General features: G+C 41.0%; 1 protein-coding gene across 7 annotated transcripts in view; it reads left to right on the top strand.

Moving 5' to 3' along the window:
• RASGEF1B (RasGEF domain family member 1B) overlaps positions 1-14,559 on the top strand; it is a 632,901-nt gene that overhangs the window by 603,226 nt on the left and 15,116 nt on the right. For all 7 annotated transcript variants that reach the window (XM_078068829.1, XM_036070550.2, XM_036070549.2 and 4 more), the window contains 5 exons: positions 3,995-4,177; positions 6,044-6,166; positions 6,752-6,889; positions 12,453-12,665; positions 13,319-13,393. In XM_078068829.1, the coding sequence (XP_077924955.1) occupies positions 3,995-4,177; positions 6,044-6,166; positions 6,752-6,889; positions 12,453-12,665; positions 13,319-13,393 (732 nt within the window). The remainder of the gene's footprint in view (positions 1-3,994; positions 4,178-6,043; positions 6,167-6,751; positions 6,890-12,452; positions 12,666-13,318; positions 13,394-14,559) is intronic.

Here is a 14,559-nt window from a genome sequence, read left to right as displayed (position 1 = left end):
GGTGATGAATACTCTGATCCATGATCTTTATTTTGGTCATTTGTCTCAGTAAGATTTTTTTACTGGAGATCTATAAAGTAAACACAAGCAAATATTACTCTATTTAATTGAATCTGAGATGCCATCCATTGTAAGATGCTCTTTTTTTTCATATTGCTAAGGACAAAAAAGACTGTCACACATGCCTTTTTAGCACTATATGCATGCCAATTACAAAGATACTAAAATGTAAAGAAGTATATGTTAAAATCCGAAATCTCTGTCTAGATGGGACTGTGCCTTGATTGCAAAGGTCAGTAGTGTAAATACTTCTGTTATCGTGGGAGTATTGCTTCTTTGTAAGAGTAATTAGTGTCACTAATGCATCTTTGGAGCAATGACTTACATAAAACATACAAAGCATATAAATTGTTCTGATAGCCTACAATTTGGGATAGACTGACAGACTTTTCATTTTATGGTGAAATATTACAGGTTCAAGGAAGTCCATTTGTAGTACAACATGATGTAGTATAATAAATTTGGACCCTGGAACCTGAAGATCGAGGTTTGAAACACTGTCCTATCTGTCCCTTATCTGCTGTGTAACCCCAGTCAGTTACGACAGGTTTTCTGAACCTCAGCTTATGCAGTCCAAACAATGAAAGGATGTCTGCCAAACAGGGTAGCTCTAAGAATCCCAAAAGGCATTTGTAGGCAGTAAACTTTACACAAACGGGAGCTGCTGATCTTCTCAGAGCCTTCTGTGCCATGCATCTAGGCATTTCTCAGGTGAGCGGCCTTGAAGGGGAATCAGAGAAGTAAAGGAAGGTGGAATGTAGAGACCTTTCCCTTGCACAAAGGATCTCATAGTAGCAGAATGGGGAGGGAGGGAGGGGGCCTAAGGAATGGGAAAGATGCTGTCGTGAGTATAAGGCAACATAGGAAAGATATGACCAACGTGCGTAAATAAGGGGCTGGAGTCTCTTGGACTGACTCAGATCTCAGCAGTTGATTGTTGCTATGTGCAAGTTCACAGTCAAGATGGATCATAGGAGAATGAAATCAGCTGATGAGCAATAGAACTTAGGGCTGATTAGAAGGCAGAAAATGACCTGTGACATACCCTCTTCTTAAAATTGATTTGTAGGTGTAATAAGCTATAACCCCAATTCATTTGCCTCAGTTTGGTTTCCATTGCTATTTGCAGTATTTTCTTTGGTGCTTGGTTGGAGGGGATTTTCTAAGTGTAGATATTTTCTACCTCGTCAAAGAAATCCCATGAGTGAAACATTTCCAAGGAACAATGCAGAAGCTTTTTGCCATCACTCTAAGAATGCTCTCAGAAGAACTCTGCTATAAAAGAACTTAATAGTTTTGTTATAATTTAGGATTTGAGAAGGAGTGAACAAAATTGAGAATAATTTTCTAAATAAAAAACATGTGTTGGGGGGATGGTGATGGTATATTACCTTTTGAAGTTCTTGCCGCCGTGAAGCACCAGGTTAGGTTTTCATTAGATCTGAGTCCTTGGTCAGATCTGAGTCCTTGTCTGCTTCATGGGAGTAAATAATTGAGAAGTACAAATACTTGTGGCTTTTGGTGCTGATTCCTTGAAAGGGAACTGGGTGACCCTTGACTATCACGGGCTAATGGTTACTGGTAGTAAACAGAAGGCAGCAGGGGTGCAAGATTCACGGGGTGGGGGGCTTCCATTGGGTTCATTTGGTGGTGTAGCCACAGCACTGTGAGATCTTAGCCTGGTCACTTCGTTCCACCTTCCAGGGTTTGCACATTTATAAAAATAGGAGCTTGGAGCAGACTGGGCTTTGACCTCTTCCATGACTGTTTTTGCAGTCATTGCTAATCACTTAGGACACACATTCTCCCACCTAGTTACAGCCTTTAAATTCTTCTCACTCACCCTCAGGCCGCTAGGCACCCACTTCTAATTGATTGCAGTTGGAAAGTGAAATGAAATCTATTTTTCATCCCGGAGCAGATGATTTCTATGATCCTTTTGAACTTTCAACATTTTCTGATTTTTCTGAAATTCCCAAGTTTTTGGCCAGCCATCTCCCCAAATCACTTTATTAGGATGGTTTCAGTAGTGATGAATAGGTGGAGAAATCAAAGAAAACTCATGGTTCTTGGCAGAAAAAATAAAAAAAACCTCAACTCCCAGGGCATGATAGAGTTCCACCTGTGATCCTGCTCACAAAGGACACTGTGTGGTTTTTAACCATCTAAAGCTTTTTTAAGCCAGAAGTAGGTAACCAAGTTCAGATGGACAGTTCCCTCCAAGCTATCAGGCAAAACTTTGAGGTGCTTCTCATCTCGGGTCCCAGAGTCTCGGTTTATGGACATTTTGAGTTTCTCAGGGCAAGGGTAGATGGGCTCTTTTTTCACCTTCCCACCCAGGACGACTCATTTGCAAAGATTATATTGCACAAGAATTGTACTCATAGAAAACCGGCAATTTGAAGAGGACAGAAACACCCTTTGTCCACTGTCTTATAAAATGTTAACATGGAGTTATTTATTTAACAATGATTTCAACTAAGCGTGGAGCATTTGTGTTAATGCTTACATCCCATAGTTCCTGATCCTTTGGCTGTTCTGACCTTGTCCTGCCTCAGCGAGAGGCATGGCAGTGATGATGCAGGTAGTGACAGATCTCCCAGAGTGATCCTCAGTAATCAATTTCTTCCCATTGGTGGCTGTTTTTTCCCTTTTGCATTCTCCCTCGGCATTGGTTTGTGGATGGGATAGAGGACAAAATGCTGAAGCTTGTCTTCTGTTTCTTTTTCTTGATGCTTCCTTCCCTAAATGCTGTTTTCATCTGCCAGGTTGTCCTAAGAGTAGATTTCTTTTCCCCAACACCCCACCCCGTGGCCACCCTTGCCGAGGCACGCGCACATGTTATGAAGCCGTGGTCCCTATTAGCTGGAGTTGGAGCAGATGCACAGGGCTCCACACCCCTCCCCCATCCGGATGCAAATATCTTTTGGCATCTCAAAAAGAAGGATTAGCCCAGGTTGTGTCCTCCTGCAGCCTCCATACACCCTGTCCCCGTCAGTCCAAACCCTGGAGTTGGCTTCCCGCACTGTTTGCCTTCTGAAACTCTCAGTCTGGCAGCTCCTGAATGCCTCCATTGTCCAGACATGCTGCCAGAAACCGAGAGTCTGTTCTCAGGGTCCCGAGCTCTGTCCCTAGGAATCCGAGTAATAACTTAATAGCCTCTAGCCTCTACTGAGCACCCTCTAACAAGGGCTGTGTGAGTTGCAAAGCATACAAATGGAGAGAACCAGCACTCTCCTTTCTGTTGCCCAAATCAGGGGCCCCTCAGCCCACATGTTTGCTGACAACAGAGGCTTTATAGAGCCCCCACCCCAAAAGAATTTGACACAAAGGGGTGAAAATCGACAGCTTTGGATCTCCCAATAGAAGCTGGAGAGTCAGCGTTATATTTCTGGATTTACATACATACATCTGTAAACACGCACACACGCACACAATGTACTTTAATTCTAGGCCTCTCTTACAATTTTACTTTTTCAACATCTGTTTTGATTATCTCCTGTTAAACCCATCGTTAGTCCAATATTTCTCGTATGTGATGTAATTCTCCCAGCCAACTTTGAAGGCTTGCCCATTTCTACCTTAGGATGACTGACACTTGACTCAGTGAGATAAAGCAATCGGAAGCTCAGTTCTCTTCCCCACATGTGAAGGAGTGATCTCTCAGTATGGCAGCTGGAGACTTGGATTCAAATCCGAACTGGATCCTTTGATCTAAGCATTTTATGGTGTTCAACGGAATGAGATTGGTACTCACCCGTATGCATACATGTGTTACTCAAAGAGCAATTTGCTTTCTTGATGGGTTCTGATATTCTATCAGAACCTCACCTATTTTTAAAATAACCTATTCCCTTGTTGCTATTAAAGCTTACTTTTCTTCTGGACGGCATATTACTGACACTGTGTTTTCTCCTTTTAAAATTCATTTTAGGAAAGCATGCCTCAGACTCCTCCCTTTTCAGCAATGTTTGACAGCAGTGGTTACAACCGAAACCTCTATCAGGCTGCGGACGACAGCTGCGGAGGGCTGTATTACCATGACAACAACCTCCTCTCCGGCTCTCTGGAAGCACTCATCCAGCACTTAGTACCTAATGTGGATTATTATCCAGATGTATGTATCCCTATTCCTCTGAAACACATCCTTGTTATTCTTCAGAATATCTGGGTTGCTAAGAATTTCTCCCAAATAAGAAAATGCGTATTGATCATTGAGTATTTTGAGATCAAGTTGAGCCTGCTTATGATTCAGATTTTGGTTATTGTCTGCATATCAGTTTCTTTTCAGGGCTGGTACCACACTGTAGACGGTCAGATACCATCTAAGTGAAGTATCTGTACGTTTAATTCATGCATATACATTGGTCATTACATAGAAACGCCAGAGGACATTGGATACTCCTAGAATATTTAATGCCTTGTTTTGTTTCCAAGACCATCACTATGCTGAGAAAAGTGAAGTTTGACAGGAAAACTTCATAGAAAGGAGATCAACAGTCATATTCAAGATGCAGTTCTTTATAGGTTGCTTATGTTTTACTTTGATAGCTGGCATTTATATAGATGATATTTTCTTTTTTTTTTAATTTTTTAAAAAGATTTTATTTATTTATTTGACAGAGAGAGATATAGCGAGAGAGGAAACACAAGCAGGGGGAGTGGGAGAGAGAGAAGCAGGCTTCCCGCGGAGCAGGGAGCCCGATGCGGGGCTTGATCCCAGCACCCCGGCATCATGACCTGAGCCGAAGGCAGATGCTTAACGACTGAGCCACCCAGGCGCCCCTAGATGATACTTTCTAATCTAAGGAATTCATTTACATTTTCTCTACGGCAATTCCAAGAGGCCAGAGAGGAGAGCACTGAAATTCAGAATGTTGAGTAATCCACACACGGTCTCACCCCCAGCATCAGCAATCAAACTTAGGTTTTTCTGTTTCTGGGCAAGTGGTGTTTTTCTCCCCCTTTGCTTGTGCCACAGCTGCCCCTGTTACTCAACAGCAGCTGGTTGTTGATAAGGACTTCATGAAATGATCTAGACACTAGATTCATGTGTTTTTATAAATATAATAATGACCTTGGTGTGCGAAGGATAGTTTGTGCTTGCCACTGTAATTCACCATAGTGTTTCTTCCTGAGTTATCTCTCTGTGTGATTTGTTACATAGCATTTTGAAATATGTTGCCACACAGGGAAAACTTGTAATCAAAAGTAAAAGGAATCCCTTGTTCAGCCCTGTAAGTGTTTATGAGCTAGTAAAGATGCCTGGGGGGGGGGGGGGGCTTAAAAAAAACACAAAAACCCTGGAATTTCTCTTTTCACTGGGAGTCTGAAACTATTATAACAAATAAACCCTACTTCGTTACTGGCTTCTTGGGAGACAATGTAGTTAAAGAAAAGTGTATAGTGTGATACTGTGTTTCATCAAATTGCTTAGCCTTTGAGCAAGGAAACAGATTACTTGAAAGCCCGCGTTTGAATGTTCCAGCACAAGCTTACAGACACGGCTGCGTGCCACGCTGGACACACTGGAGACTTCTTGAGCTCTTGTGGTTGGGTGTTTTTTTGGTTTCCACTGAGTTATCATAATATTTGGACCCAGAACAAGATTCTGTATGGGTGGTATATTTAAGTTAGATCTATTTCTCTGGGCTGAATTTCATTCTTCTTACCTAGAATGAGTTATGTGTCCTGGTGTCCTGGCTCCCAGAGGAAAGATGTGAAAGTGTGCTTTGAATAATTTCAGTAGATAAACTAATCTTGTAACTTCTGTAATTTTTAGTATGGTTTAAGGGAAGAGATACATCAGAAGGCAAAGGAAAAATCCATCTTAAGGTGTTTTACTATGAAGCATTACTTTTGAAACTGCAGCGTATTAACTTTGATCAACAGAACTTAATGAAATAAGATGTATAAACTATAGGAAAGATATTAGTTTCGGAGAGAATGTAACCGTAATGATTTTTTTTTTCTCTTGCCACAGAGAACGTACATATTTACCTTCCTACTCAGTTCTCGGTTATTTATGCATCCGTATGAGTTAATGGCCAAAGTTTGCCACTTATGTGTTGAGCACCAGAGACTAAGTGATCCTAATAGCGATAAGGTAATGATGGGTTTTGAAATTTACCATTTTGTCTATTAGGCATGGTTACTCTGCCGCTTAGATTTTGTGAAGTTGGTTTCCTTCCCCCCAGGCTGAAGGGCATTAATGGTATCATGGCTGTGCAAAGGGCACTGGGAATGGGCTACAGAACTCAAGATAGGGTTGGACACCGGAATTATTAGTGTTCACTTTCATCTAAGATCTTTATTTCTCTAACATTCTTGGTCCTACTGAAACATTTCAGTATATAAAAATACTGCAATGTTAATACCCAAGAGAAAAGTCTTCGAAATGTGTATGCTGGTCATTATGATCAGTGTGGTTGGATTTTTTAAAATAAACTATCATGTCCTTCATGCCAAACAAACAAATGCCCATAATATAAATTTAAGGCCATGGAAGATCCCTAGGTCCTGCCTTAAGCTGGTGGTACTTGGCATTGACTTGGGGAAGGGGAACTAGACTTCTTCGTCAACCCCAAAGACTTTGTACTAGAAGTTTTCCAGTGACTCTGTTCGCAGTTATTGATTTGTTGCAGTCCATGGTGATAGAGATCACTGAATGAGATTTGCTTTTTCTCCCCAGAACCAGATAAGAAAAATTGCACCCAAAATCCTTCAACTCCTGACAGAATGGACGGAAACGTTTCCTTATGATTTTCGGGATGAAAGAATGATGAGAAACTTAAAAGATCTGGCTCACCGAATAGCTAGTGGCGAGGAGGTTGGTATCCTGAATTTTAGCAAAAGCACTTGAATTTCCAGGGCCGAGCCTTGGTGGGAACTGGTGCTGAATTATGTATCACAATCTTCACTTCTTCCTTTCTGTGTTGCCTTTGGGCAAGTCTTCGACATAGCATAGTGGCCTGTTTGGTGTGTCGAATGGGAATGATTATACAATCCCACTTCTAAGGGCTATCATCTGGAGTTTTATGTGATTAATTTGGGGGTATGTTCATGTCAATCCATGCATAGGATTCACATTGCAAGTGTGTTTCAATTTTACTTATACTCTTCTTCCTTCTAAGAAGATTTCACATAGAAAGTTACATATCATGTATGATAATACATATCATATTAATAGATCTAAACACAAATAGATATCAAATAAATAACACAGTAACATATTAACAGATAACAAGTTGTACATTGATACATAGTACTTTGTACTATGGAAGGGAGAAAACAAATAGGCTCATGTTGAGAAGCAGTCTAGTAGGACAGGACTGCTGTGATTTGAGCATAAACTCCAGGTAAAAGAGAAATACAGATGGTTATGTGATTTTCACCATCAGGAAAGAGAAAACCTACTAATTCTTCAGGGCATTAAATTAAATGAAATTTTAAAAATTTTCTTACGGAGGACTTTATCTAGGGGGCGTAGAATGAGATTGGGGAAACTGCTCTGTATAGTTTTTATAACAAATGCTCCTTGATAAAAAAAACTGAGGCTACACAATTAATGTGTCATTAGCTAAGGTCATTCTTCTGGAGAGAAGACAGAAAAAGATCCAAGTCTCTTGGTGCTTGGAAGTTGGTTCAAGGCTAGCACCTAGGATAGGTGGAGAAAGAAAGTGAGTCTCTTGGATACTCTTTCATAAATATCATTTCCCTCATTCGAGCCTTTGATAAGAATTAACTAGCTGTAACAAATTCAAGGTGATCCTCTTTGAAGCAGGCCTGGAGGGCTGATATTTTGTGTTGAGGCTTGTTGGGCAAGGGTGTCTTTGTAGTTTCTGTGCTGCCAGTGAGCCCCTGGGAACAAGTTTCTTAGGCGCAGATACAACACTTTCATGCAGGAAAAGACTGATGAAGCATTTGGCAGATTTTCATTCATCTTAAAATGAATTTTCGCATTACGAGTACCGTCCTTGAGAACTCACTCTTTCAGTGGTGTGCTGTAAAGATGTAACAAGATACCCTATCTATTGTGTCTACCTCTGGTGAATGTATTTTAATACGATTTCTCCCCCACCTTAAAAAATTATATAAGATTTGCAATTAAAAAACTTTACTTGCTTCCCTACAGTTATGTCCTCCTGAAAATGGATTTAACCCTTTTACTGCTCCCTTATGACATTCTATTGAACCCTGGTGCTCAAGACAGCCATGATTTATATCTGTAAGGCTGAATGCGTGGTTTCCTGAGTCATTTTGCAAGTTATGACTGTTAAAATTATTTTGCCAGTTTGCCTGTGACAGGTTCTAGCCAGGTATGAATTGGCAGGTCCCTCACTCACAAACGCAAAAGTCGAGTATCCCGGGGCAGTTTTGTAGTCAATCTTACATTAGAGGAGTTATATCTATTGGGTTGCTTGGCAGGGTCAATCCTGGCTCAGTGAACTTAGTTTAGGACAAGATGCTCAAAAGATTAGTGGCATCATAAGGACTTTTTCTTATATGAAGGCTGAGTCTGGAGTCAGTCAGTACTGCATTTTAGTTAAGTTGTATTTAGGTGCTTAACCTGATAGTCAGTCAACTGCCCTTCCCTCTATTGCCTTTTTAAAAAGTAGGAATGGTCCCTTGATCCTTTCCAAAGGAACACCTTAAAAATCTTTTTCAGATAAAAAGTTAGCGTTCTGAAAGTGCCAGATGGGTGGCCTTTTGTTTTTCTTGTCGTGGTAGTCAATGAGGGAGATCCTTTCTATCTGTGTCAGCCAGATTGGATCCAGTCCGCTTTTTTTTTTTTTTTTTTGTCAGACTCAAGCCACTCTAGGGTTGGGGGGAAATACAAAGGGCCACACCACCTTCTAACCTGGCTTCCTGTCAGCACTCCTCTGTTAATAGCAAATCCTTGATAAACCTTAAGATTTTCAGATGGTTTTGAGTGTGAAAAGAGGAGATGAGAAGGTAAGCCAGGTCGAACCAAGGAATTGATTAACCTAGGGATCGAACAGCCGAGAGTCGCCTACCTTGATCAGGTTGGGTTTTACCGGGAGAGACTGTTCCTTTGGCTCCTTCAGTCCAGTATTCAGAATCATGGCCACACTTGGCATCTGGTTGATCTGAGTGTTCTTCAGCAGGTTCCCTCAATTCCTTGCCTCTTCTCCGATTCCTGTAAATTGTAGAGGTAACTGCTCTGTGTTAACATCCCTGTCAGCTCTAAAATTCTGCGATGGATGCTCTTTCCTCAGTTCTGTGCTTGGCAGGCCACGTATCTGTGATGTGCTCAAGTGTCTCTCCTCAGAGAGACCTTCCCTCACCACCCCAGCCACAGTCACCCTGCAACTCTCTCATTGTTGGCTTTCACCACTGTTTTCTTCATAGCACTCTGTGGTTAGTAATTACTTGCTTTTTTTTTTATGACTTGTTTTTCCCCCGACTCCTTGCTGTGCCCCTTTTGTTCATCATATCATCCTTAACTACTAGCTCAGTGCCTGGCATTTCACAGGTATTCAGTAGTGTTTGAATGACTGACTGAATGAATGAATGAACGAACTAATCAGTTACTGGAAGAGGAAAAAAATATTTCCCTCCACAGGAAGGAGTATGGACTTGGGTTGAGACTTGTTGCTTCTTGCCCGAGACTTTAGGAATTTTTTTGGCAGTCAATGAATCCAGGTGCTCCCTATATATAATTTTGTCGGGTTCTGCTGAATCTGCTAGGACAGTTCTGCATAATTTGGCTTAATATGTTTCCCCTCTGGGGATTTGCCCAAAATGAAGTGGTTTATTAGGACTTGCCTGCAAGAAACATGAAATGGAGCTAATGATTGAATTACATGACAAATGACTACAGTGGGTAAAATGCAATTTTCTCTTCCTTAAGGGGCTGGTCTTTATTCTATCTTTATTTGCCAGGTAATTACTGTCACTGGCATTTTAAGTTATAAAAAAGAATAAGTGCATATTTAGCAATTCATGACTCAGTAAGGAAGCATGCTTAACAACACAAAGCTTGGAATGAAATCAAATGGCAGCAGGAAACTTTTAAAAGAGGTCATACATACATACTCTCTTTCTCTGTGTGTCTCTTTGTCTCTGTCTCTGTCACACACACACACGCACACACACGCACACACACACTAGTTCTTTATTATTGAATAGCTTTACCCTACACCCTGTTGTATACATTTTCCCCATATAGCTTCCTGCCTTTTGCTCACTAGCTGAATCCTTGACTGTACATCCCTCAACCTCTTCCCTTAAAAAAGCATATTTTAAAGTGTAGAATAAGAATCTTTCACCAGATATGCCAGTAGAGCATAGATTGTGACACTTTGCTACATACCAGAGTCACCTGGGAATATTTATTATGACATTTGGGACGGGGGCTGAAGAAACCATTTAAGTTCATAGATTTTTAGTGTAACTCAAGATGATGAAAGCAGAAGAGCAAGGGAAATAGGGACAAGGGATTTATTTTATTTTGTTTTATTTCTATTTATTGTTTTTATTGAGGTGTAATTGACATATATTATATTAGTTTCAGGTGTACAACATGATGATTCGATATTTGCATATATTGTGAAGTGATTACAATAAGTATTACTAACATCCATCACCACACAAAAAATTACAGAATTTTTTTCCTTCTGATGAGAACTTTAAGATCCATTCTCTTAGCAAATTTCAAAGATGCAGTACAGTATTATTAACTATAGTCACCATGCTGTACATTGCATCCCCATGATTATTTATTTTATAACTATAAGTTTGTACCTTTTGACCAGCTTTACCTGTTTTGCTTTACCCATCCCCTGTCCCCTACTTCACCCCACCATGAGGGATTTAAAATAGCCCTTAATTCAATCTTGAACTCCTTCAAATTCCAAAGAAAAAGACATTTTCTTTGAGTGACAAGCATATTACCAAATAGATAGCATCTTCTAAATTGATAACCTTAACGCTAGCTGGAAGATAGGTTTTTTTGAAGGTTCAACTTTTTAAACACTTAGGTATTTCATTGATGATTTAGGGTGGTCTGTGAATAATAGAGAAAAAAAAAAGGTCATCTAATGGACCAGTTTAAAGAACTAAGTGGAATATACGCCAGATAAGTAGAGAGAAAGAAAAGAAAAAGAAGGCTGTGTATGCTCTTTTGCCTTGACTAAATAAGAATTGATCATTTCCAGATGCATTTGTAATTTTCCTTAAGTATGCAAATATCTATTCATTTGAGTTTTCGTAATTTGCTCTAGTAAACCAAATTGCCTCTGTAAAATAATATGGTTTTTGTAGGTAAGATTGCCATTCAGTTTTCAAATAATTCATCTCAGAAAGTAATACTGTGTAGTACCTTTTAAAAAGGGTCTGACTACGCAGAGGAGCATAGCCATAGGCCTTTCCACATCTCAGTTCACCGGTGCTGCCCTCCTTTGGAGCTGTTAACTTAAGGACCATGTTAGCGCATGTGCCTTTCTCAGGTAATTTACCTACAAGGATGAATGTTGTTTGTTTGGCAGTCTGGGACTAGAAAAGGAAGAATAAAAGAACGCTGTAAATTCTATCATGATAACAGTACCCTGGGGATGGATCAATTGTGAAGTTATTTCTTTGACTTAACAAGTGTTGTAAAAAGTCGAGAGATTGACATTTATCTCTAATACGTGAATTGCTTTTGAAACCAGCTGATCTTAAGTGTTATGGCTCTAGCATGATGCAGCAGCAGACAGGTGGCAACTGGTAACAGGGAGAACTGCCCCGTGGAAGAGTCTGGTTGGTTGCGAATGTTAGCACTGACTCATGAATGTGAGAGAAATGGACATGAGTCAAAGGGAGGTCAGATACCAAAAATGAATAGCCACTGCTTCGTCGTGGTAACCCATGTCCTATGTGGAAGTCAGGAAGGTGGTTGGGGGGGTGGGGAGTGGGGAGTCCGGTTGGCGTCCGTGCTTGCAGACTAATGAGACTGGGCATGAGAGGAGTGGGGAAATCAAGAAGGTGACCCAACAGAAAAAGTGTTAGGAAGAGGATGCTCTGAGTGGAGATCAACGTATTTTAGCCTACCAGAAGTAAAGCAGGACATTCCTATGCCAGCCCAAAGAGCAGTGATTTCTATGTAGTAGCTAATCTAAAATGTCATTGTGGGGTTTTCCTGGCTCAACCTGAATTGTACTCTCAAGAGCAGCCTGAGGAAAGAGCTAAATTTTACAGGTCTGAAAAGACACCTTATGTGTGATGTACCTCTCTCAAACTATGAGAGCCAGGCTGAATCGTCCTGTACCTGCCCTGGTGGTTCTCCAGCATCTGGGTAAAAGCACTTAAGAACACAGTCTCTGAGTTTGCATGGTGGCAAAAGTCGACACGCAGAGCCAGGATGTAATCCTTTGCTTATCCCCCGGCAGACGTACAGGAAGAATGTCCAGCAGATGATCCAGTGTCTAATCCGCAAACTGGCCACACTCAGCCAGTATGAGGAAGTCCTGGCAAAAATCAGCTCCACGTCCACAGATCGGCTCACGGTTCTCAAGACCAAGCCGCAGTCCATACAAAGGGACATCATCACTGTCTGCAGTGACCCTTACACTCTGGCTCAGCAGCTGACTCACATAGAGCTGGTAAGTTCCTTGCCACCCTTTGCTGTGGCAACCACACAAGTTGTTTATCCACTGTCATGTTATGGGAGATGATATTAGAATAATCCAAATGGGAAATAATAGGTATAATAGCTAGAATTCGTTTTCCTTAGACATTCAAATATGAATGTTTTTGACATTCTGGGAATTCACTTCATTTCTTTTAAGATTTATTTATTTATTTATTTATTTATTTATTTATTTGAGAGAGCAAGAGAGAGAAAGAGAGAGAGAGAGCACAGAGGGAGAGGGAGAAGCAGGCTCCCACAGAGCAGGGAGCCCGATGTGGGGCTTGATCCCCGGAGCCGAAGGCAGACGCTTAACAGCTGAGCCACCCAGGTGCCCCTGGAATTCACTTTAAATACTGTGAGAACAAGACTGAAGAGCGTATTTACTGACCTACCTCATCTACCCCCTCTACTTTTCCATAACTTGCCCAGCATTTCCCTATGTCCTGTAGCATTGACTTACACAGAAAATTGCCTCTGCTCAGATCTTGATGATGATGACAATATTTAGGGTTAAAGGCTTATTTATAAAAAGTAGGGGTCATGCCAAAAGTCAACAGAAGGAGTTAACAGTCCATTTCTTCTCATTTTCTTTAAGAACGTTGACCTGCTGGTTTTGTGTTTCAGGAGAGGCTCCATTATATTGGGCCAGAAGAATTTGTTCAGGCGTTTGTACAGAAGGACCCTCTGGACAATGACAAGGTAAATCAGGCTACCTAGAGGTCAGCTCTGAAACTGGAAATGGAATTTCTTTGTCTGTGAGAGTAGGTACAAGAGGCGGAAATTTGAATTATTTTGTCGTAGGTTTTACAATCAGAAAGTTTTTTTTTCATTAGCCACGTCTGATTCATTGCAGTTTTCTTAAGCCAGATCTTCAAGTGCCTTCATCCTATTCTTACCCTATCACAAACGTTTAACCTCTTCTTCCTCCTTATCGGGAAATTTAATAAGCAAGTAGATGCAGGATTTGTGGTGATGAAGGTAGGAGATAAAAGCGTAATGGCTTTAGCAGATTAAGTCAGAAAGAAAATACAAGAGAATGCTATGCTCATGATTCAACAATAACAGGGCATTAAAGACAGGATGCACATCCAGCATGCTGAGTAAGGGTCTCTGCCGCTTTGCCTCTTGTTTTACGGTGAACCTCTCATGACAGGTTTATTGCCCGAGTGAAGCCCACATGTAAAGCAAATAACACTGGGCATGGACTATAAAACACACATAAGAAATCCCCCCACCCACCCAGTGACCTCCAGAAACATCTCAAGTTGTTAAGCAAAGACTGTATCACCCACTAATGAAAGCCCCCCTTTGGAACTTAGGGGTAACAGCTGTTTTCCGGCCTTAGAATAGCGTCCCTCGGTACAGGAAGCGAGGATTAGGTTTTGCAGAAGGCTAGTGGACTTTTTTGTTTGTTAGGTTTTTTTGAAGGAAGGAAAGAGGGGTGTAATTAACCTGTTTAGGCTTGGCCTTGAGCTCCGAGATGAGCTGAACTCCCTTCACTTTTGAATAATGTGTCATTCACCCTACTAAAGACCATGATGGCCTAGACTTCCATTTACCTACCTTGGAAGATGTTTAGTTTCTTGCTACATGATGCTCCAAAATTTTGTCCTAGACTGAATTTTAAGAGAAAATGTTCTAGTCCCCTGCTCTCTCAGCTTCTTCTTGCTGTGTTGCTAGCAATTGGCAGTCACACCTCATTAATCAGTCAAGATTGTTTTAGAATGCAGCCAAAACCCTTTGAATTGTGCTTCTGAGGACAGTTCCCACGGAGAGTAACTTAGTTTCCGGGGAGGGAGGGACACCATTTTGAATGCGTCAGAGTACCTTTCTAGATCTTACGGGATTCACTGGACTGTATGAAG

The sequence above is a fragment of the Halichoerus grypus genome, chromosome 3 (genome assembly GCF_964656455.1).
Source record: "Halichoerus grypus chromosome 3, mHalGry1.hap1.1, whole genome shotgun sequence".
Taxonomy (NCBI): domain Eukaryota; kingdom Metazoa; phylum Chordata; class Mammalia; order Carnivora; family Phocidae; genus Halichoerus; species Halichoerus grypus.
This window is presented reverse-complemented; position numbering and strand designations above follow the sequence as displayed.